This window comes from Durio zibethinus, chromosome 4, assembly GCF_047325235.1.
Source record: "Durio zibethinus cultivar Kanyao isolate XHJ-2024 chromosome 4, ASM4732523v1, whole genome shotgun sequence".
NCBI lineage: Eukaryota > Viridiplantae > Streptophyta > Magnoliopsida > Malvales > Malvaceae > Durio > Durio zibethinus.
This window is the reverse complement of record NC_143165.1, coordinates 34,873,987-34,894,876: the sequence shown is the minus strand read 5'-3', so window position 1 is coordinate 34,894,876 and position 20,890 is coordinate 34,873,987. Positions and strand designations below refer to the sequence as shown.

Below are 20,890 nucleotides of genomic sequence, written 5' to 3'. Positions count from 1 at the left end.
GACATTGAATTTAGAAAATGCCGTTTCTTTTTTTTTTTTTTTTTTTTTAAATCTGTTCATGTCTCGTAGCGATCTTATAAAATAAGTGAATCGCTAATTCATGTACAAATTGATCTTTGGTGAAACTATGCATGTGGTCATCACTGATTCTATTAAATATTGCCTTATGCTAGCCACCAAAAATATATATTGGATGTATATGCAACATCAAGAATGCGTGTTCACCCTTGCTGATCTCGTTTCAAGTCTAATTTTCTGAGCTTTCTCAGTTTGTACATTTTGTTGAAAGTTATACAGGGAAATTGAATGTGCAACTCTATCAAATATTGAGGGTAAGAGCCATGACAATTATTTCTTGACAGATTTTCTTTTATATTTGTTATAATTGATGTTTCTGATTTCAAACATGAAGCCCTCATGACCGCTTTCTCCTGTTTTTCGTCAAGGAGAAAGGTATTGCTTTTGAGGTCCTGTCCTTTCCAGTCCATTTTCCTTCCATTTATTTCACTTCCTGGGTAAAAGAAAGCATAAAAGCTTCTTCCACCAAGTAAACAATGTTTCTTTGAAAAAAAAAGGAAAAGGTTAATGTGCCAGACACGTTGATTGGTGGCTGTTGACTCTGCACTTAATAAACCAGAAAGATTCGATGGCTCCAACTTCTGCTTTTGCTATTGTTAACAAATGGCCAATGCTTTTGCATGAAGCAGTCTTACCTTTATCTTTCTTAAAGTTCACCGTTAAGAGTCTGTGTCATGATGATACATGTAAACGACATGACATAATACAAAAATATCATGAAAAAAAAAAAAAAGAACCAAAAAAGCAGCTTGGTTTAAAATTTTAACAAAAGGATTTGATAAAAATCATATTTGATTTATCAATATGATTTGTAACATTATAATTTTTATATTTTACACATTACGGATATACCAATTACATGTTTACATAAAACTGAGCCCAGAATCCAAACCATGATAGTAGAAATAATAGCCAAACCATTTATCAAGAATTAAACAGGCTATTTGTCACGGGTCGAGACTTAAGCTCCGAACCCGCGCGGCTTCGGAACCCGGACATTCACCCTTCTGACGTCCCGAATCAGCCTTCTCGTCATGGTTCACACCCTTGTGAGGTATTGTCCGCTCTAGCCCCCTGACCTCACGGTTTTGTCCTACAAAAGGCGCCTCACAAGGCGGAGATGGTGTGAACCCTTTTATACCCCAGTGACCTTCCTATTATGTTCGATGTGGGATTCACGACTCATCCTTAGGTCCGTGACATTCTCCCTCACCCAACCTCGTGACGTCCTCGTCACGGAGGCTGGCCACCCTGCCTACCTCCCTCGAGGTGCTTGGCGTGGATCGAACGGGTTTAGGGCTGGCTCTGATACCACTTGTCACGGGTCGAGACTTAAGCTCCGAACCCGCGCGGCTCCGGGACCCGGGCATTCACCCTTCTGACGTCCCGAATCAGCCTTCCCGCCACGGTTCACACCCTTGTGAGGTATTGTCCGCTCTAGCCCCCTTGGCCTCACGGTTTTGTCCTACAAAAGACGCCTCACAAGGCGGAGATGGTGTGAACCCTTTTATACCCCAGTGACCTTCCTATTATGTTCAATGTGAGATTCATGACTCATCCTTAGGTCCGTGATACTATTCCTCATATACATGATTATACACAAATCTATGATCAGCCTTGTGGTTGTCAACTAGGAAGCATTGACCAACTCTTTCTTACACAGAAATTGGATTCAAAACAGTCAGCTTGATATAGAATTCTAGAATTCATCAGCCATTTAGTTACAAAAAGCCATACTTAAAAACAACAAAGACCTTCTGCAGCCGTACCATGCTTTTTACAGGCTTAATTTTGTTTCTTGATAGTGTTTACAAAGCATATATCTTCTCAAGGTCAGAATTATAATCATCAACATCTGATATATTTGCTGAGTATGACCATGAAAAAGACTTGCTCCCACCTGGCCTTTTTATTCGTCTCTGAGAATCGCTACGAAAAATCCCAAAATGTTGTCGAAATACAAAATAGCACATGCTCGCAAGTGTTCCGACAAGAATTGGAGCTCCCACTATGGTTATAGTAACAGCCATCCATGAACTCCCTTTTCCCACAACCACAAAAGCTATGGACAAAAATGCTCCACAAGTGCAAGCACAGGCAGCCCACATCAGCTTGTTTACTACTGATACAACCTGTTTCTGAGCTGTCGTGTCCCATGCAACCAATGTGATCTGAACAACGACAACTGCCAAAGATATGAAGAGGGATGTGGCATTCAGGAGGCAGAACACGCGGAAACCTACCTGATCAGCTATGTTAGCCTTCCCTGTATCTGGTTCTTCTTGTACATATTGACCAGGCAAGTTGAAGATAGCCAAGAAAGCTATCGATGCAAAGAGCACAGCAACAACAGTAATAGAATTGGTGGTGTTCTGGACAGCTTCTCTATGGAGTTTCCTAAGTTCCTTGGCAATCCCAGAAACTCTTCTGTTTGTTTTTTCATTTTGTATAAATTGTGAATGCACCTCATGCTTAATATCACTGACAGCCCTCTTAAGCTCCATTGCTTCATCCACTTGGCCAACATACCTAGCATGCTTTGCTCCTGCCTCTGTCAGAGCTTCATTAATTTCCAGCGAAGATTCTCCATACTGAAGTTTATCAGCCAAATCCATTGCAGTTTCATGCTGATTATTAATGGCGTTGACATCGATAGATCTATAGCTCAGCAACAAGCTCACAATCTGAAAAGCAGAAAACAGAATACAAGAATAGGAACAAGACTAAAAATGAATCTGAGGATATGCACACATGCAAGCGCGCGCACACAGAGAGAGATACCTGTGGGCGAGATTTCCTTGTAGCTATGTGCAATGCTGTATTCTCCTTTTTGTCACGTTCATTCAGCGTGGAGTGATCAGCAAGCAAAAGTTCTTCTACTACAGCAGGACATTGACCCTTCACAGCCATATGGAGTGCAGTTTGGCCTTTCTTATCTTTCATGCTCACAATTCCTTGATCACAATCTATAAGAGCTTTTACTGTATTAATAAGGCCATACCTTGCAGCTGTGTGCAGTGCTGTCTTTCCATTTTTGCGCACTATCCTTATGCAGCTTGCATCGGCATTCAATATTGCATTTACCACATCCAAATGATCTTTAACAGCTGCAGAATAAAGGGGACTGGTATTTGATGAGTCACATAACTTGCAAAGCTCTGGCCAAATGGCCAAAAGTTCCTTCACAATACCTACAATACACAAATCTATTGGTCAATCACAATTCATATATAGTAAGTACTTGAGGCAACATGCAATTGCAGAAAAAAGATGCACCAAAACTAGATCAGTTAATCTTAAACACGATGCAATAACAAGTTAAGAAAATGATAAAAAAGAAGAAAGCTAAACGGTTTAAAATTTAGCAAAAACCGTATATGGGTTTGGCAAAACCCAATGGTGTTTTATATTTGCAAAACAAATGATGACTTGACAATTTTCGTGCTTTAAATGTGTTAGACACAAAATAGATTGGATACACAAATTGCCAAATTTAATCAAAATAGCAAGAATAATCCTATATGGAACAGGACAGATTTTAATTGATCAAGAAATAGCCATATTGATAACAATGCTGAATCACATGGAAGTGTATTTCGCAAGGCTCAACAAACAAATACCCACTTTTAGCTCAAAGTTGCTGGTATTTGAGTCTGCTTTATTAGACTAATTGAGCAATCAGGCAACAACAACCTCCAAAAATTCTATCCAATTCTATGTGTCATCCCAAATTATAAAGGTAAAGAGCTGAACAACAGCACAAACATAAGGCAATGATAAAATGATTTCACAATTTCTTTCAATTCCTCCACCAAATGCATGTTTTCATAAAAAATCCCATCAAACTCAAGCTAAACAGTAGAACCCATTTTCAAAAATCAGGAAAGGAATCAGAATCATACCCAAGTTTCCTAATTTAGCAGCAACATGAAAAGTGTTCATATCAGACTTAGACCTGATCTTAACAACCTCAACATCACAGAACTTGAGCAAGTAACTGAAAATCTCTTGGAAATTGTTCTCCGCAGCAATATACAAACCAGTCCCCCCTAACTCACTTTGTGCTGCCATCAGATCAGACACCGTTGACGATCCATCTGGCGGTTCATCTTTTGTCAACTTATCCAACAACTGCTTGACAGACTCAAGCTCCCCAGATCGAACAGCTTCAAAAAAAGATTGCTGAGTAAGGAAACGTACAGGCTTTGACTCCATCATAGCATCTTCCTCAGTTTTCACTCTTCCTTTCTGTTCATTTGAAGGGTTATTTTCCTTTTTAAGTTTTGTTGATTGTTTTCTTCGTTGTAAAGGGATAATGGAGCTATGGCCTATGAGTGATGGTGGCCTATGAATTTTTTTACAAGCTTTTTTGTTTTATGCTTATGATATACCATTTGATTGATTGAGAAAAGCGTTGGGGCCTCCATTTACAATCAAGTGGCGGAGTTGACTGATTAAAGTAGGAACCAGGTGATGTGATATTCTATTATTCCTTGTTAACCCAACAAACAGCACAGTTTTTTACTTTTGGATTTTAGCATGTCATGGAATAATCTAATATATGTGTATAACAAAAGCTTAAATGCTGTCATGATTCTAAGTATCTCAACTGTTGGATTTTTTTTTTTTTAAGGAATACTTGACTCTTTCTTGGGTAAGTCATACAATATAACACTAACACTTTACTTTGGGAGTGACATCAATTTGTTGAGTTCTGTTACTTGTTTTCTTTTGTGACGGTAACTTTCTTGTCTAGTTTCAAACTTTGATCTTGTTCTTATTTTCTGTTCTTTCAGGTTCATGTTTTCCCTTCATTGGGTAAGGATTAACCAGTTTCCAGAAAACCATTTAAACCCTATCATTTCTTTTTTAGAATTTATAATTGATTCATTATTAATATATACATTTTATACACCATTGATAAATTATATAATATTATTTTATTAATGAAATGAATTAAATAATATTACATCGTTAATGAATAATTTTTTTAAATTAAATTTTTATGTATTTATTTTAAAATTTAATATTAACTCATTAATAATATATAATCATTTGATTTATTGAAAGTATATAAAATTTATATATAAATAGTACATTAAATATAAATTTTTTTTAATAAACAATGACAGAACATTTAAGGAAGATTTGAAGAAAAATATTTGTCACTGAGTATCAAATTTCAATCTTACTTTAATATATCTCTTAAAAAATAAATAAATTATTTGAGCCAAGTCTAAAGTTAAAGCTCTACCTTATTTTAAATAATAATACAATTATACAAGATACTTCTACTAGAAGAAATTCAATATAATTTCTTTTTTAAATCTCATGTGATTGTGACTGTAAAATATTAGTAACCATTTCGAATTAGATTAAATTCTTTATGACTTTGAAACAATTCAACGTGAAATTTATTTATTTATTTATTTATTTTTCATTTGGCCTTTAACTAAAATTTAATTAATAGTATTGAATGGGTAAAAGGACTTTCTATTTAGCTTTTTTTTTTTTCCTCTTTTCATCCTCTTGCATTTTTAACTGATTGAAATGTCTCACTTAACAAGTCAAGTTCATGCTTTGTTAATGGCAAAAAAAAAAAAAGTCAAATTCCATTTCCTCTTCCTTCAAAATTGTAAAATTTTTTTATTGTATGTGGATTTGATTGATCTATTTAAATATGTTTTAATTTGTTAATTGATTATTCAATAATTATAATTTGATTATAATATAACAATAAATTATTTAGTCCATTATATGAATATAATACTTATGACTGCAATGATTTTGAAAAAATACACTTCCTCGATCTCTTATTATTTATTTTTATTTTATTTCATAGATATAAAAAAATACACATATTTTTTTTGTGTATCTCATATTAAACATTTAAAAATATATAATATTATTATTTGAAATATCATCATATTAGTAATTTTAAAAATCACACCTTTAAGATTAATAAGATAATAGGTACGATTAAAATATAGTAAAAAAAAATTAATAAATGAGATTGAAAAAAAACAGTTTCTTAATCTAATTTATGGTGTTAAAAAATAAATTATTAATGTGTAAAAACGAAATCTATCAATCTAAGGCATAAACTTCTAAGTGGTTTGGTTAGGTTTTGATTGTTGCTTCTTATCACTTACATTTTGCTATAGAAAACAAAATAAAAAATTGAGTTTGGATGTAAAAGTAGAAAATAATATGCAAAAATTAAAATATTGTGGATAAAATACATTATTTTACATTATTTTAATGAAAAACAAAATTTTCTTGTAATAACTATTTGATTTTATTTTGAAGAAAATTTTAATAAATAAGTATAAAAAAGTAGCAAAAACACTCATAAAAAGGAAGTTTAGTTTACTCTATACAGATAATGAAATTAAATTAAAGAGGAGTGATTCACTAATACTAGTGTAATTTTTATATTTCTTTTGAATTTTTGAATCAAAATTATTAAATTTAAAAATATTATTTTCATTCGACCTTTTGGACAAATGAAAAAAGAAACATCACAAATAGGGCCTGGCTTGAGAGTTCATTTGGTACCTTCAAACCCAAATGGATGGGCTTGCTTTAGATAAGCCCAAATGGCTAATTAAGATTATTTTTTGTGGGCTTTAAGGGTTTAGTTTAGCCCTACAGATTTTTTTGCTTTAGATAAGCCCAAATGCTACAAATATATTGGATAATGGGGGCACTATCAATTCTCCATTTAGTTTTCTTATAAATTTTCACATAATTCTGTGTGGATATATAATATTCATTTAATTATTAATGACTTCTAGATTTTATGTAAGGTGAGTTAAGGAAGGAAATGAAATAAAATAAAATAAAAGGAAAAATAATTGAAAGATTGATGACGCCCTCACTTGGGCAACGAGAAAAGGACACCTCTCCTATCATAAGGAAAGTTGGTCGGTGATTGATGGGCACGTGGCAAGCTCTGAAAATTTCCCTTCAATCTCGTTTGGATTTCCATTGCTTTCCAATCAAACATTTCTACGTCAGACGACAAGGAAAGGAGCAAATCAAAAGATTAAAACAAAAAAAAAAAAAGGAACTATATTATTATTATTATGAAAAGTTGACTGCTTCTCGTTTTTTTTTTTTATTTTTAATATATTTATTATCACAAAATATTAAAAAAGTATTTAAATTTAAAAGTTAATATTTAATATTTAATATTTAATATGTTGCGATTATTGTTTTTGTTATTAATTTTTTATTATATGAAAAAATTATTTTTTAACTATTTAATCAATTATATGATATTTTTGATTAATTGTATATTATAAAATTGTTATAAAAAAAAGAAAAAAAAGAATAGTAAATAAAATATATTTTTATTGAAACAATTTTTTATTTTTATGTATTTTTATAATTTTTAATGGAAAATATTTTTAAAAAATTAAAAGGGAGAAAATGAAAAAACTTTCAATTTTCTTTTTTTTTTTCTTCCTTTTTAAACATTTAATGAATTTTCAAGTAAAAATAAATTTTAATAAAAAATCACGTTTTTTTTATTTTTCTATTTTCTTATTTACTTTTTTTTTTTTTTGTCTTGTTGCTTCCCCGACGACGATAAGGCTGAATTAATGCGTCTAATTGCTTCAGATTTTTTTAACCTAATTAAATAAAAAATTAATTGAGAGTCTAAATTAAAAACCACGTAGCTTTCGGCTTTTAATTGGACTTTCAATCATCTTCAAATTGGTGATAATGGTTTAAAAATTTTGACACAATCCAACAGGTTCAATTTTAATATAAAATAATAATATTATTATTATTAATAAAAAATTTTGATTTTTTTTTAAGTTAGCCTTTATATATATTTTAAATAAATTTTTATATTTTTATTGTACATAAATAAATTTTTAATATTGATTTGTAGTTAAATAAATTTTTATTCTAAATAAAAGATTAATTTAGGTTAAAATTTTATTTAGATCTAGATTAAATACTACAAATTTATTTAAATATAAATTAAAAATTTATTTAAATGCAAATTAAAGATAAAAATGTTTTTTAAATGGAATAAAAATATATAGACTTATCCATAAAATGATAAAATTTAAGAATTTTTTGTTATTTTGGTTTTTTATTAAATATATTATTTTCATTTTATGTCATTGTTAAGCATTTACTATAATCAAAAACAAAAATTCATGATTATTACAATGTTAATAAAAATATTAGAACTTTGAAAGATTTTCCTTTCAAAGGTCTTTGAATTGGTTTATAATTTATATGTTGCAAGTTAGCAAAAAAAAAAATGTTTTTTTTTTTAAATATTATTGTGAATTCAATTTAATCTTTAAATTTTATTAAAAATCATATTTGTTAAATTAAAATATTTAGATATTATTTATTCATTAAAAATAAAAAAATTTGTGATTGTAGTTATACTATGTCAAATTATCATGATAATTAACTCCCTTGAAACTAAATTCGCGAGATGATAACTCTTATCAAAATTTTTTTTTTTTTTCTAATATCTTCTTCTTCCATCCATGTTTTATAATTCTCAAATAAATCTCTTAAATCCAAAAAAAAAATCTCAAATATCCTAATGAAAGATAATCCTCTCCTATATTTAAAAATTAATAAGAGTAATGAAAAATTTTATTATTTTTTAATTAAATTTATTAATATCATTCTAAAAAATATTTATATTTTAATTAAAAAATAATATATATCGGTATAAGTTATTTTTATAAATTAGATCAAAAATTTCAATTTATTATGAATATATTTATAAATATACACGAATTTATACATAATAATACTACCAATAATTTACAAAATAAATATGTAATATTTTTAAAAATCAAATAAATAAATTAAAAAATATAAAAATTAATATCATCAATTTATTATGATATTTTTAAACTCTTAATATGATCATATGATATTTAAATAAATATTTTTAAGAAATATTACAATAAAAGTAAAGATATGCAAAAAAATTAACTTTAGTTTCATGATTATTAAATTTTAAAGAGGAAATACAATTATTTTCTTCAAAAATAATAAAATTCTTATGAATTTTAGTTTGAAAAAATAAAGTATAAAAAAAATAAGTTACAATAAAAAAATAGAAAAATTTAACTTTTAAGGGACATTTTGTCGATTAATTTTATTTTTATTAAATTAAAAATAATTAAATAACAAAATATAAGTTAAAAATTATAAAATATATTTCTCATTTATATACAAATTGAAATAAATCAATTCACTAAAATTTAATGAAATTAGTTGAAACCAATGAAAATAATTAATACTATTTAATACCATTAATCACCCATAAATATATTGTGTTTTGATACATTTAGATCGTACTAACCAGTACAATTCATATTAAAACGAAATTAACATTATTTTTAAGTAGTACAAAATTTATCAAATATCCTAATAAAAAAATCATATTCATTACTTAAAATTTAATAAAAATAATGAAAATTTTTATTCGTGATTTTTTTTTTTCGATAAGAATATTTGAGATTTTTGTTTGGATTGAAGATAAATTGATAAGAGTTCTCATCTCGCAAAATTAGTTTCGTGGAGAATTATCATGATAATTTGACATAACGTAACTATGATCGCGAAATTTTTAATTTTTAATAAATAAATAATCCTTTCCCTCCTAATTACATAGTAGCATGAAAAATCCCAAAGTCATGGGCTATTATCATGTTTTAAAACCAATTTAATCTTTTTAATCTAAATATAGCATAGCGAAAAGGCAAATTAAAATTAATTACTATTTATTAATAAAAAAAAAGGAAATTCAAGTACCGTTTGGACTGCGACTATCCCACGCCAAAAATTTCTCGCACAAATTAAATTGAAAAGGTATGCTTTCAATTTTTTTTTTAGATAAAATACTAAAATTTTATTTTTAATTATTAAAATTACCTTTAAAAAAATAACAATTTTTTATTTTTCACACAAATTTTATGATCCACTCACGCCAAAACTCTCTCTATAACAAACCAACCCAACCTCCATGTTTGGCAATCAAAAATTAAAAAGGAAAAAAATCAATTGCAAAAGCAAAACCCTAAATATTCATTTTTTTTGTTTTTCCAATTCTAATTCAATTTATGATAAGGATTATCCTTTCTTCAATAACCACCAATCCCATTTTTTTCTCTATCTCAGACGAATTTTCAGCTTTATTTTCTCTGATTACTTTTCTTTTTCCCAATCTTCCATACAAGACGACAATCTAATGGGATTTGGGTCGATTTTCAATCGAAAAAAGAAGCGATTTTCCTCTTCGAATACCCCAAATTCAACGGCTTCTCCAGCTGTTCCTTCCGATGGATCATCGTTCCTTCAATCTCCAATGCGAACCCCATCGAGAAATTTTACACAAACCCAACTCCAAGAACTCGAAGAAGTCTTCAAAAAGTTCGACGTCAATGGCGACGGCAAGATCTCATCATCCGAACTGGGTTCCATCATGGGTTCCGTCGGCCAACAACCCTCCGAAGAAGAACTCCGGAATATGATCAAAGAATTCGACGCTGACGATGACGGGTTCATAAATTTCAAGGAATTCGTTGAGCTGAACACCAAAGGAGTCGACTCGGACGAGATCTTGGAGAACCTGAAGGACGCTTTCTCGGTCTATGACAGAGACGGGAATGGTTCGATTTCAGCTGAGGAGCTTCATGAGGTTCTGAAAAGCCTGGGCGATGAATGTTCCATCGAAGAATGTAGGAAGATGATAAGTGGAGTAGATAACGATGGAGATGGGATGATTGATTTTGAAGAGTTTAAGGTTATGATGATGGCTGACTCCAGGTAGCCTCAGAGAGGAGTTACTATCAAAAATCGAATGACGATTCTTCTCTTTTTGGAGGGTAACTCTTTTTTTTTCTCTCTGCTTTTCCTGGATCTAAAGGATGGGTTCATTGGGTAGGAGCAACATTTTTTTTTTAATTTCTTATTGGAAATTGTGTATATTTTTGGAATATTTTGGATTTTACTTTCTATGGAATTGGATGCTTCTTTTAGTAGTTCGATATGCATGTTAATTTTGCTTCTTTTACCATTTTTTTTTCATTCTGCAATTTATTTGTTTCAATTCAATGGGGTATTGAAAATTGTTTGTTTCTTTGTGTTCGGGTCTAATATTTAATGAATTGAAGGTCAAAGTTGCTTCCTTTTTGTAGAAAATTATCTGACTGGAGGATATTAGTTCAAGTGATAAGAGAATTTTATTTAATGTAAATAAATTTATTTGAATTAAATGAAATCTAAAAAATCTTATATTGTGAATAATTAAATAATCATTAAAAAACTATAAACCCATCAATCCCCTAATTTTACCATAAAATAATCATAAATTTCAATGATAAAATTTTAATAAAAATTTAATGTGGAGGAGATGGCTTTATTAGTTGCCCTCTTGATATATGTAGAAGATGGTTGATATAAAAATATCCCAAAGAGATTCTTTTTTTTTTTTTTCTTGTGGCTTGTAGCATACATCATAAATATGGTTTTGAAAGTGGGGAAGATGAAAATAATGGCAATTTCAAGGGCAAAACAGAGATAGACCATCATCCTCTTGGCTTGGGTAAGTGCAGTTCGACCTCCTGAAGTGGGTCAGGAGGGAAGGTGGGTTGGTGCACAAGGCAGTCAAGATAACCCAGTACACTACCTATGGGTTAGGCCTCGTAGCTTCTGGAGAAATCCCCAAAGGCTCTGATCTTACCGTACTTCCTGCTGTGGCTGGCTCTGTCTTGCTCCATTTGTCAAACCAGGTTCCTGGTATGAATTTTTTTTTTCCTTAGCGTTTGGACTCTAATTTTCTTAGGTTTCTCTATTATATTTTAAATGTTTGTTTTTAGTACAATAAAGAACAAGTTAGTTGGATTTTTTTTGGCGGTTTACAGCATTGGAACTGCTAATTAACAAGAAGTAAAAAACCTTTTGTGGTATTTGGCTTGTAGAAAGATGAAGAAAAGTGCCCTTGCTCCTGGCAGAAAAATCCGCTGAAGTTATGTTTTCTTCTGGCCTGTTCAGTTTCATGAGTCCTACGTTATACCAACTTAGCCAACGGTAAAATTTTTGTGTTAGTTTTAATGATTTTGGTCATTCCTATTATTTATTTCCTCTTTCGTTTAATCCTAATAGGCAATCATAGGAGGTTCGATTGGCTGCTTTAAGAGTTGTACTATCAAATTGAAGGATATCTACAACAGATAGAACAAAGATCCAGAAACCAGCTGCGGGAGAAAAACTTGAAACAAGACCAAAACAAGATTGTTTCTAATCCTAAAAACCTGTTGCCATAAGAGAAACCGTTTCTCTTTCTTCTCTTCTACAGGTGATGTGCCATACTGCCAGGGTAGTTTCTATGAATTCCCAACTGATATGGGTCTTTCGGCTAATCCCAGAGGGGACCGGGACCGTTGGCGGGTGATCTCCCGGAGCACCCGTCTCATATCTGGCTGCTGCAGTGATGGATGCTTGATCTTCTCAAACTCTTTCTTTACCTTCATGACTTGGCTATGAATTGGAACACCTTTGTATCCATCTTCGTCTCGTATAGCTGCGTTGTTGTTGCTGTTTCTGATCTTCTTTTGCTCCATTTCTGAAGTTCTAAAACTAGCACCTTCTTTTTCGGATTGCAAATTGCAAATGCTTCACGCCTAAGGCCTTGCCCTTGAATACCAGTTTTTTGGAGACTTTCAAGGGGTTATATATGGTGTGAATAATGAAAAAGACATGATTTCCTCATGAATAGTGAGGAAAATCAAGCTGGTTGGCAAAGGGTACGTAACTTTCTCCACTTGCACTTGTTTAAAAGGGTTTAGAAGATTTTTTTTTACTCCATATAATTTAACCTTTAATCATTAAAATGAAGAGTTGAATACTCTACCATCTGCTACATAGGATAGGTGGCTGAGCTGCCCAACTGCTTCTTCACATTTGTTAAGAGGAATTTCTTATTTGACTGGTTTTTATATTCAACTTATAGAAAAATTTGTGTGTTCAAACTTGGTTGAATGCTACAATGACCTCCTTTGGACTTTGATCAACTCTTAAGGAAAAGAAAATCATGGGAGTCACGAGGAAAATCATAACTTGCCAAATGTTCTGTCTTGAATCACTTCTTTTTGGTCAACTTGGAAAAAAACAAGGAAATTTGATGATTTGTGATTTGAACAAATTTATCATGTTTTTACCTCATATTTAGATCAATTTTCCTTTTACGTAGAAAAATCGTTCAAGAATTTTCTTTCTCCTTTTCATTTTGAGCAAGAGAAATTTGAAAAAGATAGCTAAATATTTTATTTTTTCTCTTTTTATTTGATGGAATTTTGAGAATGGTGAAAATGATATAATTAACGAATTAATAATTTTTATTTCGGAAAGAAAATGTAGTGAATTAAGGTAGTCCAGAGTGTTGGCAACAATGTAAAATCACGTATGTACATCTTGGCCCATTGGCGATTGTATTATTGTGGGAACATATCACTGTCATATAATTAATTAATTATAATTTAAAATTTATGATATTTATCAAAATTTTATATGAAATTTATATTTATAAGTGACGAATCTTTACATGAAATTTTATTTTAATTTGACAATTATAACATTATAATAAAAAAAAATTATATTTGATATGTTCTCTATTATTATTAGGCGATGTCTCTACCTTTTAAGAGGTTACCTACAAGTACATGTATGTTAATGAATTATGCAAAAGATTGGGTATCTATAATTGGCAATCAACCTTGCATTTCAAATTTTAATTCAAATACGTAACAACTCGAGCTATAATCTTATCGTTTTCTATATGAATCATGTGTTCAAAATTTAAGAATTTAAAATTTAATTTAATTGACTCATATAGTCATTCTTAAAAAATAATATTTTAATTTTAATTTTAATTTTAATATATGTAATTTTTTCTCTTATTTTCAAAATATAATTTTTTTACATAAAAATAAATTTAAATGTAAATATTTTATATAAACAAATTGAATTGAATAATCCTACAAGATTGATATTGAATTCCTCTATATTACATTCACTAATAATTATAAAAATTTTCATTTACTCATTAATGATTTGAATTAAAGCATTTGATCATATGATTATTTTTAGATAAATATTTCTTTCATTAAAGCTTGTAGCAACAACAACAATCATTATAGAAACATCAATTCAAAGCGTATCACCTTTAAATTATAATTGATATGCCACAACAAAGCAAACACACATATATTATTCATAATTCTATGGCCTAACAAATGTAACCTAACCACATATTTTTCCTCACGTTACTGACATTAAAAATTCAAGTTCCATCATTGCTTATCAACGAGCCTTAATTCTCAAGCTATGGACAATCATGTGATCTTGATTTTCAATTTTTCATTTTGTACTTAACTAAAAAACAAAAAAACAAAAAACAAAAGTTGTTAAATTTTTCTTTACATTTTGGGTCCACATTTCATGTTAAATTAAATTTAGCCAAGCCAATTTCTCCATCATTCAACGTCACAATAGTCCCAAGGTGCCTATGCCACACACTCTTCCATGTGATCTTCACTCAATGTATGAAAACTTTGACGAAAATGACTCGACGACTTTGGCATAATTATCACGTTTTCAAAAATTTAATCTGAGGAACGTCGTAGATTGAATCAATTACTATTATTTTTCTTTCAAATATTTTGTTGATTTGTTGATATTATTAAAAAAAAAAGGTAATTCTAAGAGTCATATATATTTTTTGTTTTAAATTTTCAATAAAAAAAATTTAACCGTCGATTTCTATTTTCAGAATATGTTGACTTATATTATGGTTGTTAGCATACGGTTTTTAGTTATTAGTTGCAAATTTCCTTTTCTAAATAGTTTTTTTTTTTTAAGCTAAAATTATTAAAATAATCAAAAGGATAAGAAGCTAGCAATAGGTAGCATATAGAGTTTCAGTACAATCTAAAATAGTAATGAAAAGGTGCTTACTTAAGAACAAAATAACGAACCGGCATGGTTGAGTACAATCTACAGAAGCAATAATAAATAGCTGGCCAATTGAAAACAAACGAGTGAATCACGCTAGAGGCTAGGTATTGTATATTAAAAATGAATTTGGTATATAAAATAATATAATTTTATTTTATGTTTGGTGGATATAAAAATGAAGATAAAATAATTTATCTATTAATTAAAATTATTTTTTAAAATTTATATAATTTAAATTATTAATATAATTTTTAAAAATATTATAATATATATATTCAATCAAATTGATTAAAAATAACCTTTTATTTTGAAAAACTAAATTATTTTATATTAAAAAATTAAATTTTCTGATAATCTTATTTTTATTTTAAATATAAATTAAATATAATATAAAATAATTATAATCTTATTTTATTTATTATTTTATACATCAAACATCGATTGGGGTGGTTGTCGGCATACGGCTTATTTATTTATTAGTTGTCGGGCCGCCAGCAGTAACCACTTGCGTGAAGCATGAGGGTAATGCTGCCACGAGGCGAATGAGGATTAATTGCTTGTTTCTTAGTTAATAACATCCTAAATACTTTGAGATTTTATTGGAATGTAATCGTAGTAAAGTCCAGAAATTTCCTGTTTTTGTTTTTGTTTCCATAGTTCTGAATTTTTGAAGATATGCATGTTAACGAGGCCGAGCAGAGCATTTCAGGTAGCCTAAAAGCCAATGGCCTTTTGACTCGTGTCCAAGCCATGGAGTTTTATAAACTTTTTTATTTTCATATTAAAATTTTATTTTGTTCAGTTTTTTGGTTGTATATTTTTCCAAGCATATGAAAGTGTACAAGAAAGCATTAGAGTTATAGTATATTTGTCGGAATAACATTTACACAAGATTAACACATGAATATAAATTATGAGATTTTATTATTAACATGATGTTATCTCATATTTGATATCTAATATTTTATAATTTTATATTTAAGTTGAATTCTTTTATTTATTGTTAATTAACTTTAAATTGAATGTTTAATACAACATCAAATCTAAAATTTTCTTCTATTATTCTTTTTAAATTTGTCACGTGAAATATTTTTTTCATCATCGTCTACATGTTATGAGAGTCTGTTAATATGATGTTATCTTATATCTGATGAATATCTAATATCCTGTAATTTTACACTCAAATTTGATCATTTCATTTACTGTTAATTAGTTTTAAATTAGATGTTTAACGTTTGTAAGTAAATTTCATCATTACTTTATGATTTTTTTTTTACATTTTTATTATCTAAAATATTCATTTTTTAAAACAAAAATTATCTCATTCATTAAAAACTATTTTTTAAAAATAAAATATATTATAAACTTTTAATCTCATTTATAAAATTAAAAAATTTGTTCTGTCATTTGTATAAAAAAACAAACTTTTTTTATTAAGGTTTTCTTGTGAAGTACAAGACCCAAGTCATTTATTTTCCCACCTCCGAAGAAAAACAGACCCAATTGGATGGCCAAAATTTAACCCACTTTCCTTATATTGGGTTTTTCTTCTTCCCAATTGATGATGCAGAAGTGGGCTGGATTCATAAGGTTACATACATAAAGCATTATCCATATAGGAAACAAATTGTTACAACCTATATGAAAATGTTTTTTTTTTTTTAAGATGCTAATTTAGAAGTTGTTATATCTCTCTTAAGATTACAAAAAAATAAAATAAAAATGGAAGGCATGCTAGTATTCAAATTGATTAAGCATCTAGTTTTTTATTAAGTTATAATTTCAGAATTTAATTGATAGATATGTCAAAGGAAACATTTTTTACATATAAACTTGTAATATATTGAACTTTGATTATTGAAATTTAAAATTTAACACTTTATCATCGGATCACGTACTATTGATCAAAGCAACCATTTAAAACAAATGTTTATATAAATATTTATTTAGAATGGTCAAATTGCTGGAAATTAAAATATTTTTGTATGACTAATGGGACATAGGTTTTTTTTTTTTTTATAAAAAAAATTCGAGGTAAATAGATTGTTCAGTCCCGCATGTCAAAGTAAGATGTTTTGTATCTAATAATTTAAGATAAGTGGTTGTAAGTCGTGTATTCAATATGACCCCAATAAATGGTTATCGATAATATTCGAACTCAAGATCTCTTCGTCGAAAAAAACGACCTTAACTGATTGAACCAACCACTTGTTGATATGAGATATATGTTTTGACATTAGAAGGAACTCTTTCTAGAATGTTAAGCTGCCCATTGCCACGTTATTTTCATGTAGTAGTTCAAGTTAATATTAATTTAAATTCTAACTTATATGTATACATTCAAGTTAATAGTCAAAGTATATATTAATGTCAGATTTATGAATGGGTTCAAGTGGCACATAAGCCAATCACATTTAAAACAAAATTGGTTAGCCCAATAACATAAATTGTTTGAACTTTGAGTTCTAGGTAGTGTACAATTACAATAATTCTATGTTATAAAAGGATTGTATCCTTCTCAAAGAGATCTTGTCTATATGACAAAGAAAGATTTTGAATTTTTTTTGTTTTAGATTTCAATCTTAGCATATATGGATATATTGATTAGGTCCAATGTTATATTAATTAATCGATTTATTTATTAATTTGGATCGTTTTATCTAATAGTAAATTATAGTTAAGGAATAAAAAGGAAGAAAATTATCCTTCAAGAAATTGTCTTCTTCCCATGTGAGATATAAAAAAAAAATCAAACAAATTGAAAATCAATTTTTTAATTTTCAGATTATGACTTTTTTAGTTAAAAAATGTAGTTTTGTTTCGTAATTGAAAATCCTTATATATTTCTTGAAATAGTCAATTACCCTTCATTATAACTTAGCTAAGTGATTCAAGAAAAGAAACTATTCTAAAATGGAAATGTTCCATTGTTTCATTAATTGATCAATCAATGATTACATAGAGAGAGCAAAAGTCCAAACAAGTTTATGATCCATTGATTGTCCATGTGATCCACATTGACCAAGCAGACAAAGGAGTTAAAGTATTCCAGTTTCTTGAATATTTGATCCCTTCAAATTTGACATGCCCAATGCCCAGCAAACAAGGTCAATTATCTCCAACTACCAACGGTATCAACCTTGTTTTGATCCCTTCAATAAAAAGGATAAGCTGCTCCTTCTTTTTAAAAGTTGTTGGGGGGTTTTGAAATATAAAAATGAATAGATTTGATAATTTAAAATACGATAAATAATATAATACAAAAATAAAATGATTTAAAAATTTTTTAAAAATTATAAATAAATTTAATAAAATAAAAAAATTATATTTTATATTTTTATATCGATACGAAATTATAATGCTTATTTTTGTATTTATCAAATTTCGAAACGAGGCAAAACCCCAAAAGCAAGGAGACAAAGAAGGTGACGATCACATGGAGTAGCTATAAAAGAAAAGTTATAATCTCCGACTGCTCCATTATTATTAGTTAGTTTTTTGGGTTAGGGAACTTGGAAGAGTCGTCACAACTCATTCTTAATTTGCATATGTTTGAAGAAAAAAAAAAAAAAAAACTACAAAAGAGAGACGGAATAAATTCTCATGGAGTCGGCGCCATGCACTTTTTTTTCACTCCATGTGAGCCCCGGCCATTTCAAACCTTAACGGATCATCAAGCCTTCATTGTTGGCTACTCATTGTTTTTTTTTTTTTTTTTAAGTAATAATTTTCAAGTGTTTAAAAAATTAATTACCCTTTTGAAAGAAGTTGCTGAAAAAGAGTTTTATTTTTAAATGAAGAATTATTTTACTTCTTTTATGTATATAAAATAAAATCCTCCAATCTTTCATAATCATGCATGCTACTGTTGAATGAATAGGGACCCAAAAATGTTAAAAATTAATTACGGGAGCTTTTATCTAGTCGCAATCTGTCACCGTTGCATTTTAATTTTGGTGTACATCAAGGGTCAATATAATTCAAATTTAATTAATTAATGAAAACTAGATAATGATTTTTTTTCTTTATATTATTAATTAAGTTAACATATATCTCTTTAAATTTGTAACTCATGCACTTGGTCCATGATTGATTTCTCATCAATTATTAAAAATTCAAAGTATTTCAAAGTCAAAAATTTATTCGTATATTTTTTTTTGTTCATGTATTTGTGCTCAAGAACAGCTCATATTTTTTTTGGTGTTTTCATATTTCTATATAGGTTATATAGACAGTTAGATAATAAATTCAGAATATAATCTCGACAGACTAATTCATCTTCTTCACATTTGCTTCTTGTTGCCTTAATAGTATCAGAATCTTCAGGAGTTGATTTTGGAATTAGTTCCAAATTTTGATCAAGTACATAAAACATTTTCAATGCTGTCAATAGAAAAACAATTTTGTCTTTCCACCTAGTGTAGTTTGATCCATTAAAACGATCAAGTTTAATTACATTTTGATTTTAAAAATGAACTTTCATGTTTGATTCAAAATCCATAGCAGTAGTAGAGACAATAGTAGATGTAATACGCATAAGTGCCTTTAAATTGTTAGTAGGTTTAAAAAAAACAAAAATAATAGGAAAGAAGAAAATATGGCTTTGGGCGTAAATAACACTGTCTTAAAGACAATTATGTCTATAAGATATAGTAAAATCTTAAAACTCTCTAAATCAAAAGCAATAAAATTAGTCAAGCAGAAAGATTTATTTACAATAAATAAACAGTCATTAATCAAACAAATTCAAAAAGTCATAACATTTTGTATAGTCATATTTTATTGTTTAAATAAATTTTATTTAAACAATCATGTATTTTACTGTTCAAGCATATTTATTCGGAATCAATAATATTTTGAAATAAAAAAAAATAATAATAAAATTTAAAACTTAAATCTATTTGTCAAACAAACCCAAGTGTCCCAATGCCCAAGTGCCTATCTTTGACTTTTAAAATTATCCAACCCACTAAAAAAATTTCAAACAAGCTCAAATGACCTGATCCACTAAACACTTAGATTAATTACTTAAATAATATAAGTAATTTTTTTAAAACTATTTATAAATAATCTTTTTACTCAATGTGAGATACATCACATTCTAAACTACTAACAAAAATAACATTGAATTTTTTGCCGATTGAGTCTTTTCATCCACGTAATGAGTATTCAAACACATAATTTTTTAAGTTCCAAAGCATACAAAATAAAAAGAAAGAGAAATATTAAAATCCTTTCACTAATATATATGATGTTTGGTAAATGTTTGGTAAGAGGGGAAGAATAAGGAAGGAAAAAAAAATTTTTTTTTTCATTTTATGGGAAAAAAATATGAGAAGGGAAAGAAAATGAGTGGATTTATATTTTATTTCTCTTTCAAATTTAATTTTTTCAAATATAAGAAAAAATTCATTTAATTTAAATTAATAATTTTTTAGTAGTTGAAGTTGTTAAAAATCAAATTTTAATAACTAAAATTAAAAATTCAACACTTTATCAACATAAGTCACTAACAGATTACACAATTGTTAAATATTTTCTTTAATTTACTATGTAATGATCTAGTTTTACTTTAATATCCATCTTCTTAATTTGGATGAATGAAGTTCATATAAAGGAGAGCAGGACAAGCATACAGACATCCCAATTAGCTTAGATTGATGGCAATGGCATCTCAAAGATCTAGCTTTCTATGCTACAAATTCGATCCGCTGGCCGATGCTTGGAGACGAATTTCAGAAGAAAAAAAATTAATTATTAACTTAATTATAGATTTGATAATTTTAAATACGATATAATGATA

General features: G+C 28.6%; 2 protein-coding genes and 1 pseudogene across 6 annotated transcripts; 1 reads left to right on the top strand and 2 right to left on the bottom strand.

The window, feature by feature from the left end:
* Window positions 1–1,744: 1,744 nt before the first annotated feature.
* LOC111288292 (ankyrin repeat-containing protein At2g01680-like) lies at window positions 1,745–4,629 on the bottom strand. Its single transcript, XM_022879115.2, has 3 exons — window positions 3,981–4,629; window positions 2,860–3,269; window positions 1,745–2,762 (listed from the first exon to the last, which is right to left on the bottom strand). Exons 1-3 carry the CDS (start codon window positions 4,294–4,296, stop codon window positions 1,887–1,889), a joined length of 1,602 nt encoding a protein of 533 aa, XP_022734850.1. The 5' UTR covers window positions 4,297–4,629; the 3' UTR covers window positions 1,745–1,886.
* Window positions 4,630–10,036: 5,407 nt separating this feature from the next.
* On the top strand, window positions 10,037–13,103 carry LOC111287453 (putative calcium-binding protein CML25 pseudogene; annotated as a pseudogene). 4 transcript variants are annotated; one of them, XR_002689989.2, is made up of 4 exons: window positions 10,037–10,958; window positions 11,583–11,871; window positions 12,058–12,162; window positions 12,238–13,103. The product of XR_002689989.2 is annotated as a putative calcium-binding protein CML25 pseudogene, transcript variant X3 (transcript). The 4 variants fall into 4 exon arrangements; XR_016341789.1 differs by having other exon boundaries at window positions 12,054–12,162; XR_002689987.2 differs by having other exon boundaries at window positions 11,688–11,871; window positions 12,054–12,162; window positions 12,238–12,912.
* On the bottom strand, window positions 12,257–12,695 carry LOC111287454 (uncharacterized). The gene has a single exon (XM_022878032.2). The coding sequence runs from the start codon at window positions 12,693–12,695 to the stop codon at window positions 12,459–12,461; it is 237 nt and encodes a 78-aa protein (XP_022733767.2). The 3' UTR covers window positions 12,257–12,458.
* Window positions 13,104–20,890: the final 7,787 nt, after the last annotated feature.

What these genes read in the sequence shown, in the direction of transcription:
- LOC111288292 (XM_022879115.2), bottom strand. Translation starts at nt 4,296, where the DNA reads ATGATGGAGTCAAAGCCTGTACGTTTCCTTACTCAGCAATCTTTTTTT. An exon ending in TGCTAAATTAGGAAACTTGG is followed by an intron (nt 3,270 to 3,980) that starts GTATGATTCTGA and finishes TGTGTATTGTAG; the next exon opens with GTATTGTGAAGGAACTTTTG. An exon ending in CAAGGAAATCTCGCCCACAG is followed by an intron (nt 2,763 to 2,859) that starts GTATCTCTCTCT and finishes TCTGCTTTTCAG; the next exon opens with ATTGTGAGCTTGTTGCTGAG.
- LOC111287454 (XM_022878032.2), bottom strand. Translation starts at nt 12,695, where the DNA reads ATGGAGCAAAAGAAGATCAGAAACAGCAACAACAACGCAGCTATACGA.